The sequence below is a fragment of the Dipteris shenzhenensis genome, chromosome 15 (genome assembly GCF_047967505.1).
Source record: "Dipteris shenzhenensis isolate YYH24624 ecotype China chromosome 15, Dip_SZ_1.0, whole genome shotgun sequence".
NCBI classification, from domain to species: domain Eukaryota; kingdom Viridiplantae; phylum Streptophyta; class Polypodiopsida; order Gleicheniales; family Dipteridaceae; genus Dipteris; species Dipteris shenzhenensis.
The window spans coordinates 19,731,225-19,745,590 of record NC_141610.1 but is presented as its reverse complement, the minus strand read 5'-3'; the positions used below and the strand labels follow the sequence as shown (position 1 = coordinate 19,745,590).

General features: G+C 43.6%; 1 protein-coding gene across 4 annotated transcripts in view; it reads left to right on the top strand.

Annotated features, from left to right (window-relative positions):
• The window catches only part of LOC147893517 (ARM repeat superfamily protein), a 207,170-nt gene that overhangs the window by 116,702 nt on the left and 76,102 nt on the right, over positions 1-14,366 (top strand). For all 4 annotated transcript variants that reach the window (XR_015542194.1, XR_015542193.1, XR_015542192.1 and 1 more), the window contains exon 27: positions 996-1,085. Coding sequence is in view for 1 of the 4 variants with exons in the window: in XM_087385521.1 (XP_087241647.1) it covers positions 996-1,085 (90 nt within the window). In the remaining 3 variants the exon portion in view is untranslated. The remainder of the gene's footprint in view (positions 1-995; positions 1,086-14,366) is intronic.

The following is a 14,366-nucleotide window of genomic DNA, read 5'->3' as shown; positions in this document are numbered from 1 at the left end:
GTGTGGAATCTTTGAGTCATTATATTACAAAGAAGCTATCCCAGAAAGGGAGAGCTATACACACACACACACACACACACACGCGCGCGCGCGCACGCACGCATGCATGTATGTACGCACTTGCATGCAAGCTCCTTAAGGGTATTTGTATGCTTTTGTGTTTTAGTCTATATGTTGCGGGGATATTCTTCGATCTCCATGGAAATGTTGGAGATGAAGGAATATAGCTAGTGCTGAATGAACCCATAAAGGTTCAATATGGGATATACAATGGCATGCAGTAGTATGTCTTAGGAGGAGTAGAACTTGCAGTAGTAGGTCTTAGGGTGGAGTAGAACTTGCACACACACACACACACTTTTTTTTTTGTGGGAAGAAATCTTTTATTTCTGTAGAATAATACACACACACACACACACACACACACACATGCAGTAGTAGGTCTTAGGGTGGAGTAGAATTTGCAAACACACAGCACAGTGTAAGAATTTTTGTGGATGCCAAAAAGGACACACACGTACACAGGCACATGTATGTCTGCATGTGTGCGTGCATGGGTGCTTGCGTGCACTGAGAAACTGAAAGTCAAGCTGCAACCCGGTGGAAATATTGTCAAGGTGCCGTAATTTGTGGCTGTTAATAATACAAAGTTTTTGCGAGAAATCAGAAATTATATTTGAATTCCATACAAAGCCCTATCTTGCTAGAACTTTCTGTAAGACGCAAATCTGTAATTGGGGTTTTTGTTATAAGGTCAGTCTAATGGGCTGACGGTGGTCAAACTAATGGGGTTTGATAAACTGTGGCTAAAAATTGGTCTTGTTACCCATCGTTAGCACTAGTGACCTGAGAGCTTTAGAAGCTTTGTCTCTTTGCTGGATGTGTGAAGTTATATGGTGTTGTGTGGTGACAAATTGTATGTGGCGTAATATTCCTGCAGATGGCAGTGCTGTTTCTGGACTTTCTGAAGATGTGTTCTGGTCTTCGTTGTGCAGGACATCATTTTTGACCGATTGATGAGTTTGAGTAAAAGCCAGCCTGAGAGCATCCAATCTGCTGCACGTCTTGCATTACAAAAGCTTCATGTATGCTTCTTGCCCCTTGAAAGGAATATTATACATGGATTGTCTTCCCCTTGCAATGTTTGGGTTATTTGGATTATCCTTAGTGTTTGTGTTTTCAAATTCATCTATTGCTCTTGACTTTCTTAAAAGTAGTAGATGTGACATTTATAGGTTTGCTGGCTTTCAATGTTATTTGAAAAAGAAAAGATAAATATATGAATGAGAGAAAGAAACAAAGTCTATAATAGTATTTGGAAGACCAAAGGGTCTATGACTGAAGAAAACCATAACCTAAGAGTGTAGCCACTATGGCAGGAATCCACATCCAAGACATATCTGAAACGTCAAAAAAAAGAAAGAACAGCTAGAGAGATACATTGTGGTGTTGGTTATACATAGCATATCTTATCAGTCTGTAAAAGCACCAAGGAAGATCACTGCTGAGGAACCAGATGATCATGTGTCCACCTAGATGTTTGATCCTCTATATGCTGTCCAGAGAAATAGGGCCAAAGTGACGTATGATCACCATCCCCTCAGTGGGGAACCATAAGGCCAATTGCACCTTTATGGTCCTATCATCTAATGCTCCCTTGGTGTAATAGGACCACATACTAGAACCATAAACATCAGTTTTAGATTGAGTGTCTTTAGGTGCTCTTCCATCACGGTACATAGCTCATTTCCCTTCTTCCCCAGCTTCTTTTTCTTTCTCCAACTCCATTGGTTTCTGCTTCAGTTGGGCTTTGGATAAGATAAACTAATATCCAGCTATTTGTGCCTCTCAAGCCCAAATTTCCCCTCCCATGATTTAAAAAAAACTGAATTTCCACTGCTGCATTTTGGTTTTCCAAATGCTTGGATCAAAGGGATTTCCTTCTTGTACAGATCATCCCACAACTAGGTTCTTAACAGAGTGGTTAGAAGAGTGAGGTTTCAAGTTTCCAAATCAAGTCTGGCGGGATCGCTAGGTTTAAAGCTTGAGATGAGCTTGGCCAGCTAGGAGTCGCCAAAAGTTGAGAATGTCTCAACTGCTCGAAGACATGCATTCAAGAGTGAATGCCACATGTTGAGAATCCATTAAACAAGGGAGGAACCTGGTGAGAGAACACTGGCCAGGAAGGAAATTAAGGCTTGCTTCCGTTTGAGACTTGTCCAATAAGTGAGATCCACCATGAACATGAGTCTTTTTCACACTTGCAACCATTGCAAGGCCGTGAGCTTGCATCTTTTACCAACATAATGAGGCCATCTCCCTATCTTGGGTAGCCGAAGAATCTATTTATGCATCCACGCATGAGTTGAGAGATGCACAACATGTGAGAGAATGGGGAGAGAGAGAGCGCAAGAGAGTGAGAGCTGGAGAGCTGAAAGCTTGAGAGCTGAGTTGCAATAGAAGAGTGTAAAGAGTACAACTGAAAGTGTGAGAGATAAGGTTTTGTCCTAGTGATAAAACCTTAGTAGTCACTAACCATAGTTAGTGAACTAATTGCGGTTAGGGGAAAAAACCTCTTAAAGAGGGAAAAGTGCCCCTAACTAGCTTATTAAATTACATTGGTCACTGCTGAATTATATCTATAATTCTAACACCCCCCTGCAGTGCCAATGTCATGTACAAGGCTGATCAATCACCAAATAGATATAAGTTCAGGGCACTACGAAATGCCTCAAACTTTTCACGTGGTAGTGCTTTGGTGAAAATATCTGCAACGTTGTCATGTGTGGACACAAAGATCATACTGATCTCTCCTGCATGCAACTTCTCTCTGACGTAGTGATAGTGAACCTCAATGTGCTTCGTGCGAGCATGAAACACTGGATTCTTTGCCACTGCAATGGCACTCTGACTATCAGTGAGAATTGGAGAAGGACCCTCCAAAGACGGATGAAGATCAGCAAATAGACGTCGCAGCCAGACACATTCAACTGTTGCTGTGAAAGCTGCCCTGTACTCAGCTTCACAGGATGAGGTAGCCACTGTAGATTGTTTCTTGCTCAGCCAAGAAATGCAAGATTTACCCAAAAAGAAACAATTGCCAGCAGTGGACTGCCTAGTGTCATAATCACCAGCCCAATCTGAATCACTGTAGGCATGCATCTGCAAGTTGCCCCCCCTGGGAAATAGCAATTCAAAAGACTTAGTGCCTTTGACTTAGGTACATGCATAGTTTTTGGGCTGTGCATGTACCTGCTTACTCGAGATACTGCAAATTGAATATCAGGTCTAGTGTTGCAGAGATATATGAGGCATCCAACAGCCTGACTGTAAAGTGTGGCATCAACTAATTCTCCTGCATCATGCATTGTGAGTTTCAGCCCCGGCTCCATGGGAGTGGCTATGGGCTTACAATCATGCATGTTAAATCTGTCCAAGAGTTTCTGTACATACTTGGACTGAGACATAACAGTGCCACGTCTCTCATGAGAGAACTGGATCCCCAAATAAAAGTGAAGCAACCCCAAATCTGACATGTCAAAGTTGGTCTGCAAATCAGCTTTGAAATCTGCAATTTTGTCTTCATTGGTGTTATGCTCTAGCCGGGATAGCATGACCTCGGATAGATCGGTGGGCATTTTCTCTTAGATGACCAACTTTTGTAATAGTTAATGTGCGTAATTGAAATGGTCAAGAGAAGTAACTGCCAAGGTCCTAGGTGAGGGCGGAATGGCATTGACTAGATAGTTCTGAGTGCTAAGGCCTAGGTGCACCTAAATGTGCAATAATGCCAAGGGGCAAGTGGTTTTTAATGTGCCCAAGAGAGGGGTAAAAAGGTGCACCAAGTGGAGAGGCTATAATGATGACATTTGGCAAGGAGAACTATCTAGGGAATTGAGGGTCTCATGGATAAGTATGAAGGAAAATAACGAAGGAATATTACGTATCTGACGATTTACTATCCTTGAGAGTTTGGCTGGGTGGAATAACCGAATGCCATCGCTCATGATTGATTGAACGTAGAAAAAGAAGCCAAGAAGTGAAAGTTGGTGACATTTGGTATCAAAGCATGGTTAGAGGATGAAAGGGATTCGTGATCTACGATGAAATCGGTGAAGGCATAGGATAACGAGGGTTGTACGTGACGTGATCCTGGGCGATCGACGGTGTAACAAGAAAAAGATGGTCTGCGCCAAGAGGAGCGTAGGGTCTAGAGAAGGATAGACGGGTCGAGCTAGACGTGAGCTTGGGCGCTGTTGACGTCGAAAGAGCGTTGGGGGCTGTTTTTCGAGATCGTCTGCCATAGCCAAGAGCTTATGGGTCAACAAATTGACGCTGTTTTCCCAAGCGGGGTTTGAGCAGGGGACGCAGCGCAGATAGGCGATCGGGACTTATGAAGCATTGAAATTAATGAACGGCTGAACTTAGGACAACGTAGCGGTTCGGCAGTCGATGGGTTTTGCTAATTGGTACTAGGTGGACGAGGATTAGCGCAGGGTGGCTGTAGGTGGACTCGCAAACCGTGTTGGAGCCTAGCTGCATCTAAGAGCCAAGTTGGATCGCACCTACGAATAGCTGGAGCAAGCGGGATCGTCGCAAAGATCAGGGAGCCCTTTCTTTCCGTGCAGTTTTTTTTGTTTTCATATGGTCCTGTGATTTCTGCACTGTAGAAGAGAAAAAAAAAACAGGAAAGCAGAACAGAAGTGAAGGGTGTATATATTGGTTATTTGGGTTTTATTATTAAAAAAAAAAAAACCCATCTTCCACTGTGAACCTATGGAAGCAGAAGGGCAGAATTCAAGGGTGAATCCTAGTGAGTCTAGAGTGCAGTCTACACAACAGATGTCACATCAGGCAGCACCTACTTTGATTGGTAGGATTTCGATATTAGAGGATGCTTTACAGCAGATTATGAACCAGCAGCTTCAAGTGAATGCTGGTCAAAATGAGATCAGGGAGATGGTGCAAGCCTTGTCGGCTAGACCGTCTAGAATTGATAAGGGCAAAGCTCCAGCAACGCCGGAGCCCAGTATACATTCCTTAGAGCGCGCAAGGGTCAAAGTGCCTAATATCGCTAATTATAGACCGGAGAAGTAAGCTGGTCGGATGACCGAGCGCAGCTCTGATGTGATCGAGGTTTGGTTACACAATTGGGAAGAAGCCTTCGCCATTTGTGAAATTAGATCCGATCTAAAGAAAATCCGCGAGGCCACCCACCTGTTCATTGAGGCAGCGAACAGATGGTGGATAAAGCAACAGAAGGATCAAGTTGCTCCAACCACCTGGGAAGGGTTTAAAGCTGAATTCAAGAAACACTTTCTCCCACCTGATGAAGAGTCCTACAACCGAAACTGAGAGTGGGAAATAAAAACCGAAACTGAGAGTGGGAAATAAACAGCTATGGATTCACGTCAACGACTGAATTAAACTACTCCAAAAGCTCTCCCTCACTCTCTCTCTCTGGACAAACACTAGGGCCCAGGACAAATTGTCGGGCTGGACCCCCCCGAAGGTCTTTATTACTTTCAGAAATTCTGTTACAGAAGTTCAGCCTGAGCTGTCTCGTAAGTCTCTCCTAAAACGTGAAAAGAATTCTCTTTCTTACAAGAGCTTCAAGCCCCATTCAAATTGGCAACATGCCACTTGTCTAAAATCTAGACTAACTCTTATTACAAGCCACTTAGGGCCATTCTGGAGTCTTCAAGGCTCTCGGTCACACGAACCGCTTCCTAGGTGCTTGTCAGGCTCCCATTTCGCTTAGGAAAAATAATCCTTCCTAGTACCTGCAACAATTAATTAAAGCGCACCACCATGGTACCCATTAATTGTTAGCGCTTTGCATGCAAATAACACACTGTGGACTAATCCTAGTCACGGTGGGCGTCCCCACTGAACACATGTGCACATCTAAACAAATATATATATATATATAAATAAATAAATATATATATTTTCTCTGGTTGACCGAGGTCAACACTCTTGATTATAATTAAAGAGCTTCGACCAAAGGTCAAGGCGCTTTAATTATAGCCAAGTCTCTCCAACCGAGGTTGACACATCTTGGTTAACCGAGGTTAACCCCTCTTGGCGCGTGCCAAGTCTTGTTGACCGAAGTCAACATTCTCTGACCGTAGTCAGGTTTACTTGACTGGAGTCAAGTATCTTTGACCGTAGTCAATCCTTTGACCATTAAAATAACTCTTTGACCGTAATTAATACATATAAAACTCTTTAATTAAGATCAAATAAATGGTCAACTGTACTTTGACTTAGGATATTTACATTGTGGTGACATCCCCTCGGCTTCTATTCAGTTGACCTCAACTGAAAAGCTTCCTTGTAAACATCCAAAAGCTGTGGATGATCGGATAACATGTGTTCGTCCATCCACTTGGCATCTAAGGCCGTATAATTCTTGAATTTTACAAGATACCTGTAAAATTCCTTACCCTGAGGGCCTTTACGTACAGTATGGTACACAATTTGCTCTGGCTGAAGGACTTCCTCCAGCTCATCCACTTCTGGTGGATCCTCTGATACTGGTTCTGTAGGCTCTGGTCCTTGAAATTTCTTTAGAAGACTCACATGGAATGCATTGTGAATCCTCCAATGCTCTGGCAATGCTAATCTGTATGCAACGTCATTTATTCTTTCTGTAACCCTGAAAGGGCCATAGTATCTGGGAGATAACTTTGCATACACTTTCTGTTTGCCTTTAAACTTGCGGAGCCTAGCTTTTTCAAACTTTAAAAGTACCCAGTCCCCTTCCTTGAGATCCAACTGTCTCCTATGTTTATCTGCAGCCCTTTTATGTTTCTCTTGAGACCTTTCAATTGCTGTCCGGACTTGGCTGTAAGCTGTCTGGAGGTCTCTCACAAACTGATCAGCTGCAAATATTTCATCTTTAGTCCTCAATATAGGTGGCAAAATCACCTTCCCATATATGACTTCAAAAGGGGCTTTCCCTGTAGAGCTATGTACTGTATTATTGTAAGCAAACTCTACTAACGGTAGGTACTTTTCCCAGTCTGAACTTTGGTCACCCACGTAGCATTTCAGCATATCCAAAATGGTAGAATTTGCTACTTCACTTTGACCATCTGTCTGGGGATGGAAAGAAGAAGAAAAATTCAGATTTGTCCCCATGTTATCAAATAAAGCTCTCCAGAATAGACTGGTCATTCTGGGATCTCGATCACTAACAATGGACTTAGGCATACCATGATGTTTAAAGATCTGTGCCATAAACAATTTAGCCATATGATCTGCCTTTATGGTTTTGCGAACCGGAAGGAAATGAGCTTGCTTGCTGAATCTGTCTATGATAGTCCAAATTCCGTCATTCCCTGACTTTGATCTTGGCAAATCAAAAATAAAGTCCATTGTAATATTTTCCCATGGTGCCTGAGGCACGGGAAGAGGCATAAGTAGGCCAGGTGCCTTCTGTCTATTATATTTCATTTTCTGACAGGTAAGGCATTCAGTAACAAACTGATGTATATCTTTCCGCATTCCTGGCCAAAAGAAATACCTCTCTAGTGCTAGAGTTGTTGCTGTAATTCCTCTATGTCCAGCATAGGGAGGTGCATGGCATTCCCCCAAAATCTTTTTCCTCATCTCCTGGGTGATGCATAGGCAATCATCTTTCATTAAATACCCATCTTTCAGGGAATAGTGACTGGTGGGTTGCCCTTCTTGCATCTGCTGTAAAATTTCACCAAAATCAGAATCATGAGCATATTGTTCCCTCATGCCTTCCAGGTCCTGATGATAAGCAATAGTTACATTATTGACCTGGGGTCTTCGGGACAAGGCATCTGCCACTCTGTTCCGAATTCTTGGAGTATGGACAATCTGAAAATGATACATTGACAGCATGTTTGCCCATTTCATATGCTTCTCTGAAAGCTTGGTCTGAGTCAAAAAGTATTTCAGACTTTGGTGATCTGTTTTGACAGTAAAATCTGCACCCAAAAGATAGTGTTTCCATGTATGGATAGCATGAATTACAGCCAATAACTCTTTCTCATAGATTCCTAAATATCTTTCCGCATCCCGAAGTCGTCTGCTTTCATAGGCTACTACATGACCATTCTGATGCAACGCAGCCCCAACACATTCTCCACAAGCATCGCAATCCACATCAAAAGACTGATACAGATCCGGAACTACCAGAATAGGCTCTGTAGTCAACTTTTCCTTGAGTGTATTGAATGCTTTCTTTTGTGATAATCCCCAGGTGAAGGCTGCGTTTTTCTTAGTGAGGTCATGTAATGGAGCTGCGATATCAGCAAAATGTTTGATAAATCTTCTGTAGTAAGAACACAAGCCTAAAAAGCTTCGGACTTCATGCACAGTTTTCAGCTCTGGCCATTCTTGAATGGCACGGATCTTCGCTGGATCCATTTGTATCCCATTCTTGGATATTATATGCCCCAGATAGTGGATTTCTTCCAAGAAGAACTCACTTTTCTTGCTGTTTGCATAGAGCTGATGATTTCTTAGTTCTTGAAACACTATAGCAAGATGTTCTCTGTGGTCTTCCTCTGTCTTAGAGAAAACTAAGATATCATCAAAGAAAGTACCAGTAAAATGCCGGTACTTCCGGAAGATGCGATCCATCATTCTGTTAAATGTGGCTGGAGCATTTGTCAATCCAAAAGGCATCACTAAGTATTCATACAACCCGAATGTTGTGCGGAATGCTGTCTTATGCACATCCTGAGGTTGTATCCTCACTTGGTGGTAGCCACTCTTTAAGTCTATCCTGCTGAAAACTGAAGCTCCATTTAACTGATCCAAGACATCATCGATACGCGGAATAGGGAATCTATTCTTGATGGTCATTTTGTTTAGTGCGCGATAATCAACACACATACGGAATGAACCATCTTTCTTCTGTACTAACAGTACAGGGGAACAAAAAGGAGACGAGCTGGGCTGAATCAAGCCTTTGGACAGCAAGTCCTGTACTTGAGCCATAATCTCCTCTCTCTGAGTCGCACTGACTCTATAAGGGGGTCTGTTTGGTGGCTCACTACCAGGCATTAACTCTATCTGATGATCTTCTGGTCTCTCTGGGGGTAACTCCCCTGGCAAAACATCAGAAAAGCAATCTTTAAAGTTTACCAAAAACTGAAACTTATCTTTGTCTGCATCATTCATTTCAGCATGCATATCAGTCTCTTTTTCTTTTACAAAAACCATGTACGCAGAAATTGCAGACTTTATTGCTTTACCGCATGAAACATCAGATACAATGGGGATAGTGTCCCCTTTATTCCTGGCAATTACACGCTGATTTTTCCCCCTATGTACAAATTCCAGCACTCTTTCAGGAAGAGTCAACTTCACTGCCTTGCGGTGAAACCAAGGCATCCCCAAAACTACATCATAATGTTTCAGTGGAGAAATGAAGAAGTCTTCCTGATCCACATAACTCTGAATATGAAGACGGAGCTTCCCTATCAAGGGAGTAACTGGCACAGGATTCCCACAAAACATTTGATCGGCATCCAAAGCCCTGCCTAGCTCTTCCGTCTTTATTCCCAGCCTCAGGGCTAGATCCTCTGATATGAAATTATCAGTAGCCCCTGGATCAAATAAAATCAGCGCTTGCTGGTCTCTAACTTTGCCCCATGATAGCAGCAATTCTCGTTCTTCTGGGTTCAAAGCATGACCCAGTATATCAGGAATACCCCCCGCCATTGGCTTTTGCGGTCCTCGTGGCTTCTCTGCCTCTTTTCCCTTCGATGATGAAGGCTTTTCTGGGCACTGGGCAGCCACATGCCCCTCTTTACCGCACCTGAAGCATTTCCCATCTCTACGGAATTCCGCTATCTGTTCAGGGGTAAATATAGATTTGCCCTTATAGGTCTTTGAGAACTGAGTACCCCTCGGCTTCTGAGGCTGAAACCCTTTCTTTTCAGCCTTAGGGGACTCTTTCTTTTCTGATTTTATAAAATCAGATTTCTTTTTATCAGCACGTCCTGCATGCAAGGATGGCACTGTAGATGGATCTTGTAGCGGTACAAGACTCGCTACTGAGGCTGAATGCATAAGATCTTGAATATTCTTTGCCCCCAAAGCATTCACTACTGCCTGAATTCTTGGAGTGAGACCTGCTCTGTACTTTCTCATCTGGGTACCTTTGGAGATCTTTTTGAACGGTGCAACCTGCAAATAAGCATCCCAGAACTTTTGGTTGTACCCATCCACTGTATCTCCTGCATCCATGTGCAAGCTGTCCCAGTCTTGAAGAACATGGTCTCTGAACTGTTTAGGCATGAACTGCTGGTAGAAGGCTTTCTTGAAGCCCTTCCACTTTCTTGGGGCTGACCCATCTGTAGTCAGTGCACTCCACCATGCACTAGCCGTTGCTGTTAAGTGTAAGCTGACCATTCTTAATTTGGAGGATTCTGAAAATTTCTCTGTACCAAATGCAGCATCAAACTGTCTGATAAACTGCAATGCTTTGTCTGTATGACCATACTGTCCATTGTAGGTCATAAACTTGACAGATTTTCCTCCCTCTTTAAATTCCCTGGTCGCTTTGGAAGACTTTCTCTTCCCAGACTTCTCGTGTTTCCTTCTTTTCCTGGATGGTTTATCTGATAAGGAAGAAGAAGACACAAAAGTCGAACTCGAGGTAGACGGTGATGGACTAGGAGATCGGTGACGATGCCTCGATCTCTTTTTACTATGGGACCGTCTCTAATGAGATCTATGAGATCTCTGTCTCTCAGACTGTACACGAGAATGTGCCTCTGGCATTGGCACGTCATATACTGGATTAGGCATAGCTTCTGCTGGAAACAAATGCTGAGCCCTGGGATCTTTTTTTAGATTTTCCAGCTCTTGTATACGAGTGCGTACCATTTGTTCAAATTCTTGTTGAGTTTGCAGCACATTCCTCTGTCTTGGATGCACATCCCTATCTTGAGAATCCCACTGGATAGGTGATTGATCCATATTCTGAGATCTGCAGATTTTCTCACACAGTGCAAGTAACTAATGCACACTACCTTTGCTTTTCCGACAGAAAAGGGTACCTCAACAAGAGGTGTTTTGCATTCACAATCTATGCCAGTACTGGCTGTCAGTTCAAGGCATGTACCCACACAGTTGCCAAAGCATCATCAACTATGTTGCCCTTTTCTGGCTGCTGCAGATGGCTTCAAAAGGCATCTGTTTTTCCCTCTTTTTACTGCTCAAAGGCATGCATACTCTTTTTCTGCAAATCTCTGTTTTCTCTGCTTTTCTGCTACTTTTCTGACAGTAAAAGTCTGACAGGTAGGTGAAAATTGATAGCCAAAACTGTCTCTGCAACTGTCTTTTTTTTTTTTTTGTTTTTTTTTGTTTTTTTGTGGAACAGTAACCGGATGAAGTAACTGGCTGGTTACACTAACCAGATCAGTTCTGTTCTGGTCTGGTTACATTGACAGACTAGTTAGTCTGTAACTTGGCCACTAACTTAACCAAACTGGTTAACTGCACCAGTCCAGTCTGGTTAGGCTGTCCTCTGACCAAATCCCTGACCAGGGTCAGTTAACTGCAGTTAACTTGAACAAGGTCACACTAACCACAGGTCTGCCAACCTGGCTGCCACGTGTCAGTGTGCCACGTCAGTTCTGAGCTGGATGCCACGTGTACTGCCACGTCATCAGCCTGCACATGCTGCCACGTCAGCATCCAGACGTGTCTGCCACGTCAGCTCTGTGCATGCCACGTGTCTGCCTAGGTGGCACCCTGGCCACGTCAGCACAGCCAAAGGTTTCAAACCTTGGCTATGCAGGAGTCATCGCGCGTCGCGCAGAGCGTCGCGGATGCACGGATCGTCATTGCTGGAGGGATTTCACCATTCGCGCGGCCACGGAACCTCTTTCATTGCTATTGGCAATTTAGCAGTTGCTTAGCCTATGAGCGCTAGCGTCGAGCACACGCACTGCGCCTTGTGTGCCAACGTGACGGCGTCACCAGCCCAGTCAGCCTTTGCATTGAGGTTCCATCAATTAAGCCAACAGATGACAGAACACCAGTTCTTTGACCATCTTCAATAACACCCAAAGTCGTCAACGCAGCACGATACGGCTTCCGTGGTCACGTCACATCTATTAGCCTCTTTTTCTCCTCTGTGGCATCGCCCTCAGTAGAGCACTCCCTTGTTCATCTCGGTCCAATTATGCACAGAGACAAATTTATGCACTTCCGACACCCCTTTTTTTTTTTTTAAACTGCTCACAATAGCTTCGCTGCCCATGCGATGGCCTGCGGTTCTTTTCCCTTGATCGCTCCCCAACATAGAAGGTAGGGAGATCCTAACGCTCTGATACCAATACAACCGAAACTGAGAGTGGGAAATAAAAACCGAAACTGAGAGTGGGAAATAAACAGCTATGGATTCACGTCAACGACTGAATTAAACTACTCCAAAAGCTCTCCCTCAGTCTCTCTCTCTGGACAAACACTAGGGCCCAGGACAAATTGTCGGGCTGGACCCCCCCGAAGGTCTTTATTACTTTCAGAAATTCTGTTACAGAAGTTCAGCCTGAGCTGTCTCGTAAGTCTCTCCTAAAACGTGAAAAGAATTCTCTTTCTTACAAGAGCTTCAAGCCCCATTCAAATTGGCAACATGCCACTTGTCTAAAATCTAGACTAACTCTTATTACAAGCCACTTAGGGCCATTCTGGAGTCTTCAAGGCTCTCGGTCACACGAACCGCTTCCTAGGTGCTTGTCAGGCTCCCATTTCGCTTAGGAAAAATAATCCTTCCTAGTACCTGCAACAATTAATTAAAGCGCACCACCATGGTACCCATTAATTGTTAGCGCTTTGCATGCAAATAACACACTGTGGACTAATCCTAGTCACGGTGGGCGTCCCCACTGAACACATGTGCACATCTAAACAAATATATATATATATATAAATAAATATATATATATATTTTCTCTGGTTGACCGAGGTCAACACTCTTGATTATAATTAAAGAGCTTCGACCAAAGGTCAAGGCGCTTTAATTATAGCCAAGTCTCTCCAACCGAGGTTGACACATCTTGGTTAACCGAGGTTAACCCCTCTTGGCGCGTGCCAAGTCTTGTTGACCGAAGTCAACATTCTCTGACCGTAGTCAGGTTTACTTGACTGGAGTCAAGTATCTTTGACCGTAGTCAATCCTTTGACCATTAAAATAACTCTTTGACCGTAATTAATACATATAAAACTCTTTAATTAAGATCAAATAAATGGTCAACTGTACTTTGACTTAGGATATTTACATTGTGGTGACAAGTCCCGAGCTTGGGATGCTTATAGAAATCTTCGTCAGAGGAGTCTGTCGGTGGCAGAGTACACCGACAAATTCAGGGAATGTGTCATGAAAATAACAGACCCTCTCCCTATGTCGGTTCAGTTAAAAGACTATATCTATGGACTGAACGACAAGATCAAAATATAAGTTCGGGCTAAATATGTGACTACATTAGATGAATCTATTGCAGTAGCCCTGAACTATGAGGATGCGAGAGGCAGATCTGGTGGATTTGTGCAGGCAGGGACTGAGTATGAGTACCCAAAAAAAGAGGGATTTCCGAGGAAATGGGTTTCAAAGACAAGTGTCTCGCAGCCAAGTGGCCAAACCAAGCAGGTGAAGCCGGTTGAGGGACCAGAACAGACAAGTACCACCGTTGGGGTGAAAAGGAAAATAACTCCAATGGCAGCCCGGGCTTGGTCAAAGTCCTCGTTGACCCCTGAATAAAAAGAGAAAGCTAGGAAAGAAGGATTGTGCTTCGGCTTCCTTCAGCGACATCAGTGGAAGGATTGTCCAGTGAATAAAGACCGTCGCACGGCTAATATGATAATATCTGAATGCGACGTGGAAATGCAGGAGATTCCCAATGCGGAACATATGCAGATGCAACTGGCGGGACCTTCTCAGAGGTTAGTACCTTGTTTGTTATGTGTATCTGTTGCTAAGTTAGTGACGAGTGCACTTGATAACATCCTATCTAAGCCTGCAGCAACGGGATATACGGCCTTTAATGATACGGAGTTAATTAAAATGAAAGGGCAAGTGGCCAGTCATGATGTCATTGTGTTGTTTGACTCGGCGTCAACTCACAATGTGATTAACTCCAAGCTCGTGAAGAGGCTGAAATTAAAGACAAGTCCATCTGACTATGCGTATACAGTCAGGATGGCAGATGGAAGTTAAACTGAAGTATGGGACCAAAGGGTTACCCAGTTGAAGCTTCGGATTCAGGACTATGCTGAGAAGCTTGATTTTGAAATAACCAAGCTTGCTCATGCAGATATAGCCCTGGGTATGGCGTGGCATTCTAGGAAGACTCCAGCCATTGATTGAAAAA